The sequence below is a fragment of the Mus pahari genome, chromosome 1 (assembly GCF_900095145.1).
Source record: "Mus pahari chromosome 1, PAHARI_EIJ_v1.1, whole genome shotgun sequence".
Classification (NCBI taxonomy): Eukaryota; Metazoa; Chordata; class Mammalia; order Rodentia; family Muridae; genus Mus; species Mus pahari.
In genome coordinates, this window is record NC_034590.1 from 74,010,326 (window position 1) to 74,018,940 (window position 8,615).

Sequence of the window (8,615 nt, forward strand, 5' to 3'; positions counted from 1 at the left end):
AAAGTTTCCCCTGAGAACAGATTACAGTGATCAGAATAATGCTATAATAAGGGCAGATTAACTCATAAATAATGCTCTCATGGGATCATGGATCAAATAAAAGAAGGTCTCTTTTAAGAATTCAAACTAAAAATAACTTCTCAGTTTCCTGACTAAGGGTTGGTTTCTAGAACAGAGGTAGAAGAGATAGTGGGAACTTTCAGGTAAACAAGTCAGGATTAGGCAAAATAGTGCTCTCCATGGTGTGGTTGCATGTACAAAAAATGATCTGAAATCCTGACACTTTCAAATTTGCCTCTTTCATGGCTTTATAGAAGGCTTCAAGTGAGACTACCATGAAAAGCATCATAGTCCTTTGATGACCAACGGAACACAGAGCTACTGGAGACCCTGATCCTTGCTAAAAATACACTAAGGTTGAAAGCTACTCTGACAGAGAGTGAGCTCAATGAAAGACTTAGATATTTTCAACTCTTGCCTAAATTCTATTTTTTCCAGATATCATGCTCAGTGGTGAGAAGACAAAATGCTGAGCTCCCTGAACACCAATAACGTGACATATCTGAACCCTGGAACTGTAATATTGATTGGAATTCCTGGACTAGAGCATGCNCAGTTTTGGATTGGATTTCCATTCTTTACAGTGTGTCTGGTGGCTCTTNTGGGAAATATCNTTTTATTAATCATCATCCCAGCCGAGCGTAGCTTGCATCAACCCATGTACATCTTCNTGGCTGTGNTGGCAGCTACAGACATAGGACTTTGTGCAGCCATTGCCCCCAAAATGTTGGCCATATTTTGGTTCAGGGCTTATTCCATGGCCTTTGATGCCTGCCTAGCCCAGCTGTTCTTCATTCATACCCTGCAGGGCATGGAGTCAGGCATTCTATTGGCAATGGCTTTTGATCGATTCATTGCCATCTGTGATCCTCTGAGGCACACATCTATCCTTACACCTTCAATTCTAGGTCGGATGATAGTGGTGGTGGTAATTCGAGCAGTAGTGCTTGTAGGCCTGTTACCGATTCTAATAAAAAGACTGCACCATTTTCGGTCCATTCAAATTTCCCACTCTTACTGTGAACACATGGCTGTGGTGAAGCTGGCAGCAGATGATGTACAGGTCAATAAGATATGTGGTCTCTTTGTGGGGTTTAGTATTCTGGGATTTGACATGGTTTTTATCCTCATATCNTATGCNCTGATTTTCCANGCTGTTTTTNGNCTNCAACAGAAGGAGGCACGGCTCAAAGCCTTTAACACCTGCACAGCTCATATTTTTGTCTTTCTAGAGTTTTATATTCTTGCCTTTTTCTCCTTTTTCAGTCACCGTTTTGGTCATGTTGTTCCCTCCACTCACATTCTTCTGTCAACCATCTACCTCCTCTTGCCTCCTGCTCTCAACCCTATTGTCTATGGAGTGAAAAACATGGTCATTCGAAAGAGGGTGACACAGATCTTTCTTCTAGATCGTGGATGCCAGTAGGGATTGCCAAACACTTTCTGACTTAACATAGAAAGCTGTTACCTTTTAGAAATTGGTAAGGTTTGTGCTCTGTGTTCACTATAGGGTTTCATCTTCTCCTCATGGACCATGAAGGGATTCAATTCCACTGTTACAGATGGACTAAAATAACAACTGTATGGAAAATGACTGATATCATGTCTCCATTTCTGTTATATTTGACTTCTAATATATATCCCAAATATTCTTTGTTTAAATAACTTTAATGTGCAGTACAGGTAGTTTATTTTTTTAAAAAAATAAAAGCATTAGTTATTTGTTGACTACCTTAGGTCATTTTTAGTATGTTAATTTTATATATGTGTTCATTCATGTTATTGCTTATGTTGAATCATTCTTATTGTGCATTTTCCTTATGTATTTTAAAATAATGAGTAAATTAAAATTTAATGAAATCATTTCTGTGATTTCTATGCTGATATTAACTTATTGAGGTATTTTTTATTCTAAATAACTTTTATATGCTTCTAATTTATTCATTGCCATCAGAAAGTACTATTTGCACTTTGTCCCAATATAATCTTTATAGTGTGTGGCTTTGTAGCTAATATATTTATTATTCATAGGACTGTTTGGTTGTGTATCTATGTGTGTGTGTGGTGTGTGTGTATAAACGATCTGTTTATAACTTAAGAGAATAGAGAGTTGTATCAGTGGTTATGAGAGCTTGTACTCTTTTTTTTTTTTTTTTTTTTTTTTTTTTTTTTTTTTTTTTGTAGAGACAGGGTTTCTCTATGTAGCCCTGGGTGTCTTGGAACTCACTTTGTAAACCAGGCTGGCCTTGAACTCAGAAAACTGCCTTCCTCTGCCTCCCGAGTGTTGAGATTAAAGGCGTGTGCCACTACGTCCAGCTGAGAGCTTCTTACTCGTACAAGAGTCCTGAGTTTGGTTTCTCTCATATAGACCATGGTTCCCAATCATCTGTAACCTCAGATTCAGGGAATCTGACACCTTTTTTCTCATCTCTGTGGGCATGGTGTATATTCTTGTTGAATATTCATATATGAAGAAAAGACACTCATACCCATGAAATAAAATAAATTAAAAAGAAATAGATAATTAAATGGAGATAAATTGAAATTCAAAAGAGCAATTAATAGATTAAAAATACAGAGAAACAAAGACATCTCTCCAGCTCAAAAAAAAAAAAAAAACCCTCTGGTCTGAAGAAATGAAGTTCTAAACTATATCTTACATATATTATATGATAATAAACATTTGAAATAAATATGTAGCAAAAAACAATAATATACACATACTTAATATACTTGCAAGGACACCAGAAGAACACAGCTCACAGAATTAACTAAGCAGGGCTCATGTGGGATCACTGAGACTAAAATGACAGTCACAGAGCCCATATAGATCTGCACTAGGTCTTCTATGCTTTTGTGGCTTTGTGTCTATGCAGTGGAAATTGGGGTGCCACTGACTCTTTTGTCTGCTCTTTAGATTCCTTTTCTCCTATTGAGTTACCTTGCTGACCCATGAATGGGGGTTTGTGCCCATCCTTATTTTATCTTGTTGTGCCATGTTTGTTTGATATCCCTTAGAAGCCTTCTCTTTTCTGAAGGAAAACAGAAGACAACTGGATCTGGAGGAGAGGGGAAGTGGGAAGGGTAGATGGGAGGAGTGGTGGGAGGGAAAGCGGTAGTCCAGGTGTACTGTATGAGAGAACAATGAATTTTAATAGAACATGAAATGTTTCAGTACCTAAAGAAAATCTGTTTACTTCTCTACAGACAGAATTAATTTTGTGTATATCTTGAGCCTTCACTAATGATTGTGAAGCTAGATAAAAATCAGAATATTGAAATATTGAACATAAACCTATCAGTGATGATCCACCAGGGATGAGAACATCAGAAAATTAAGTCACATTCGAGGGGGGGGTAACGTTTCTGAGAAAATACATGGTGAAATATTTGTTCACATGTCATAGCAGCAGCATGATGGTGTTTCCAGGGAACTTTACAGATAAAGGCAGATTTTTTTTTTTTTTTTTTTTTGGAACTAGTGTGTTACTGGTATCATAAGACAAATGAGTGACTTTCTAAAGTCAGCAGTTCCAAGATCTGCCAATTATTGGTGCTGATTGCGTAATGGTTAATGACATATGGAGCTTTCTACCTTGGGAATTAGTAAGATCCCTTATGAACCTGGATATGTGTGCGTATGTGTGTGTCATTTAGTGACAAATCATATTAAGGAGGGAAGTGTGTGCTAAGAATTCAAGTCAAGTTATTAAAAGGACTGTGAGAGTACTGGAGAAAGATGTATTAGATTCAGACATGGTGACTGATATTGAATACTCTAGCATATGAAAGGAGAAAAGACAAGGACCATGAGTTCAAGATCTTTTCAAATACACTGCAAATTAGAAGCTGCTCTAGATAACTTGAGACTGTGTCTCAAGAAACTAGCCAACTCACCAGACGACCCAACAGGAAAGAAGATACATTGGTAATAATATGCTTTATTAGAATTAGCCTAATAGTTTAGAGAATTGACTAATATGCCTCTAAGTGCACATTTATAAGTGGAAGCTGACAAAAAGGCATTTTAGACTCTTCTTTTGGATAATATGGTAAACTTGTATTTGGGGCTATCATGTATTATCTAGTGTGTGGTTAAAAGAAGAATAAAAAGACATTGTAAGAGCAGTGGCACATTAAAAACAGCAAAACAAAACAATACAAAAACAAACAAACAAACCCCTGCCGTCCTAAAAAAAATGTGATGACAAATTTTCTGATGTTTCAATAGTGGGAACTTTGAAAAAATTCCTGAAGTAGATTTTCAGTGTATCTAAAAGTAAAACTATAGACAGTGGTTTCCTCTAGAATTAATTCTTTCTTGGTATTTTCAAGGATTTGTTTACCTTTGTATAACACATGAATTCAGGAGATACATATATAGCAGTGATAATCACAGAATTGACATTCATTAAATAGTTGACTGCAGCTGATGCTAGGCAGCAGGTGTGCATTTGTTAAGAACAGTTGTTACTCATTTACTTTTAGCCCAAGGTCTTGACCTAGTATCTTTTGTCCAGTGGATGACACAGGTTGCAAAAGATGCTAAGCCTTGATAGGTATCCATTAAGAAATCTCTGAAGCTCATGTTTACTTGACCTTGCTACTGCAGTTGTCAGAATCCCCATGCTATATGCAAGACTGTACAGTTCCTATTCTTATACTAATGAAAAGACTTTTGAAGTATAAGTGAAGTTGAAAGTGTATGTCCTGATGCTTAAGGTAAATGAAGGTATGAATCATAAAGATGACAACCCTCTTGGGGAATTAGATAAAAATAATTTTCCTGACTCGTGGTGCAGTGTAAAGTGCAGTGGCTCTTTTAGCAACATCTCAATGTGTTGAAACTTTGTGGGAATACAACCAGCCGAAGCCAGTCCAGGCTTCAGCTTTACCAGGTATGTTTTTATCTCTACAGATTTTCAAGTGGGAATGATAGGAGTTTATTTTTGTTGAAATATAATTAAAAAGTTTATGAGTACACTATTAATTGCTTTTTCCTGGTTTATTTGCTTTTGTACTTTTCATAAAACAAGAATAATTTGAATTCATGAACCTTTAATTTTTTTATTTTTTGAGATTATGATATAATTACATAATACCTTCCTTCCTTTTCATTCCTATAAACCCAGTCACATACTCTTACACACTTTCCCTTTTAAATTGATAACACTAACAATATACAGACTACAGAAATTGTGTTTATATAGTTAGGAATAATGCACTCATTAGTTATGTTTTTAAGGATAATTACATAATACTCTATTATACTTATAGTCTCCAAATAGTTTTTGACATATGCCAGCTTTCTTGTCTATCTATACTCAATTGCAATGAGCTCTTCGACTCTATATTTTTAAAATGAAAAAGGACTATTTCAGGATAACCTGCTAATTATCTCCGAGAAAGCTTTACAAATGTGTAAATAATGAAGGAAATTGGATAAAGACAAAACAAGAATATCCCTTTAAGGTCAGTGTCTGATCCATCTGCCCAAGAAATGCTTCTCTCTGGGCAAAGACCTTCCCACCTTCCTTTACCCTTCCTATTTTTTTGAATACTATTTGTTATCACTCCGTTTTCTTTCAGTAGATATTGATTACATGTTTGTAATTGTGTTATATCATATTTCTAAAGTTCATAGAGTTGAAAATCTACTCTGTCTTGTAGGAACTGGAAACTGAGGTACATGCAAACTCTCCATCAAGTTTCTGCACTATTTTAAAATCCTCAAAGAAATAGTAAGAATTACTTGATTTAAGAAATGTGAACTTTTATATATAGTGCATAGAATTAAAAGAAACAAACAAACGAATAGCTAACTTGGGTAGCAAACTGGTTATATATTCCTTATCTTTTCCACCATAACATGTGACAGCTGCTCTTGGAGAGTCTGTGACACACATCTTTTTATCTCTAGCCCCCCATCTTCCTCTTCTTGATTTGTCTTCCTTTCTATTAGAAAGAATCTCTCATTTCCCCCTGGTTCTGTTCATTTTATTCTTTAGTGTTCCAGTGACTGTGTTAGATTGGAGTAACATGCTAGACTTTTTTTCATAGACTTTCATAGATTTAGTGTGAATTGCTCCAAGTACCTATTCATCGGAAGATTATTTAATTAAACGTGAGATAATTAAGGTAGGTTTCTTTAATTTATAGATGTTAAAACTGGAAAACAGAATTAAGCAAATTTTCTAAGTAGAAAATGGACATCAGGTACTGATAGCCAGATCACAATACTGATTAATATTAAGCCTTCGTTAAAACGTTTATTGAAAACAATGTACATAATCTAATAAATGTGCTTTCGTACAATGAGAGAAGTAGAATTCATTTTTGCCTTTAAGTTGTTAGGTCATTATCAAGTGATCAAAGGGCTTCTGTAATTCCTATCACATCAAATCATGTGTTAAAATCAGCATGGAACTCTTACAGCATTTCTCCCACCTTAATTTCCCCAATTACCAAATGAAAAAGCTTTTCACAAATGTTAGTTTACATAACTGATACTTATGATTGTTTGGACCACGGTTCATTCACTAATGATACTGAGTAGAAAGAATTCAAAGCCCCAGATTATTTTCATTCATAATGTAAAAATGAAGTCTATACTTAAATAATAGAGTCCACATAAATGGAAGATACAGCACAGTTACCCAATGATATTTTATAATTTTTCTCTCTTATGAGCACCCTGATGTGAATAGAAGAAAATAAATTATCTATGGAAGACATTGGGGTCAGTGTTTATATATGAAAGGACTGAAGAAAAATTCTAAATATTTTTCAAAATACACTGATTAATAAAATTATAATTAGAGGAAGAGAATTTGATAAATAATTGGATCTCCTCCCCGTCAAAATAAATGTTCATTATTATATTCAAAGATTTTCAAGAAACATTTTATTCAACTTGATTCAAACTAATGTAATTCTCAAATTTTCACAAAATTTGCCATAAAACTTCACAATCAGTAAAATATTTTTCTAATAGTCTTGTACACTTAGAACAGTTCAATCATTTAGCACTGTGTTCTAATAAACCTTCACTAGTATTTTAAAACAATGGTATAAATAATCAGTCTGTACATCTTACCATATATAAAAGCATTGAAGTAAAAACTTCTAATATTTTCACAGCGGCCAGGCACATGTTTTTGATGGGAAACGTTATGCCAGCTAGAAGCCTTCTGAATCCCTGTGTGAACAACGTCTTGGGCTCACACAACTGACATGCCTTGGAGCTAACACACAAGCTGAATGCAGCTTGACTGGAAGGGAAAACTTGTTCCTCAAGCACCCAAGACACCAGAGCCTCAGAAGACCACAGTAGCTCTAAGTTTCTGCTTCCAGTTTCTGCAAAAAAAATTTCAGGTGAGAAACAACACCTATCTCCCTCCATAGAGAGACACAATAAATCAGAATAAAAATATCTATGATTTTGTGAGTGTTGTAAACACTGACCTGAGTCTTATGCTTCCTGCTTTCCTTTACAGAACACTGGACGGCAGTACCTACACTGGAACCTGAGACTAGATTAATTAGAACCAAAGTCCATACTAAGCCCCTAGCATTTTCCTCTATGAACCACCTAAAGTCTGCGTTGGTGCTTGACTATTGTGGGGCAGCATAGAAAATTTCAATATCCATACATTCTTGACAGTCAAAACTATCACATATTTGTGGTAATTTGTGTTTTCTCCATCAAGACTCTGATCATAGGTGATCCATATTTAGGTTCATAAAAATAAGGCATTTCATAGTAGAGAACTAGATAACAGCCCTAGTGGGAGGAGCTACCTGGCATATCTTCCTGAGGTTTAGCAGATACTTCCAATTTTAAAACAGGCAGGACTTGCTGAGACACAGTGCTTTTATCCTACGTACTTTGTCTAAAAGATTCTCTTGCAGATTGCCTCTTGTCTGCAACAGGTAGTCTAACCTAATATTGGTGAAAGACAAAATCATCCACAGCCAGTACAAGTATGCCACTGAAATTGCCAAGGGTTACTCAAAGTCTGCATGGAGACACTGTGAGGTTGAATGGATTCAAGAAACAAACAGCAGTCTTTGTTCTCCATAAGGCCTGACTTTCTTTTCACTTTCATTGAAACTGGCTCAATAGAACAGGTTTTATTCACTTCCCAATGTTCTAAAGAAGAACAATAAAATTGTATTTTAGAATCACAACAACCACAAACAGAAGCAAAAACTGTTCGATATCTTGAAATGAGGACTAATTCTAAGATGATTAAACATCCTTCCAAAGTTTCCCTTGAGAACAGATGACAGTAAGCCTTTGTTCTGACTACCATGGCAAGCATCATAGACCTTTCATGACCAACTAAACAAAGAGCTACTGGAGAGCCTGAAATTTGTTAAAAATACACTGAGGTTGAAGGTTACTCTGACAGAGAGTGAGCTCAATGAAAGACTTAGGTATTTTCAACTCTTGCCTACATTCTATTTTTTCCAGATATCATGCTCAGTGGTGAGAAGACAAAATGCTGAGCTCCCTGAACACCAATAACGTGACATATCTGAACCCTGGAACT

General features: G+C 35.6%; 1 protein-coding gene across 1 annotated transcript; it reads left to right on the plus strand.

Moving 5' to 3' along the window:
• Positions 1-517: 517 nt before the first annotated feature.
• On the plus strand, positions 518-1,556 carry LOC110334739 (olfactory receptor 52A1-like). The gene has a single exon (XM_021216616.1). The coding sequence runs from the start codon at positions 527-529 to the stop codon at positions 1,484-1,486; it is 960 nt and encodes a 319-aa protein (XP_021072275.1). The 5' UTR covers positions 518-526; the 3' UTR covers positions 1,487-1,556.
• Positions 1,557-8,615: the final 7,059 nt, after the last annotated feature.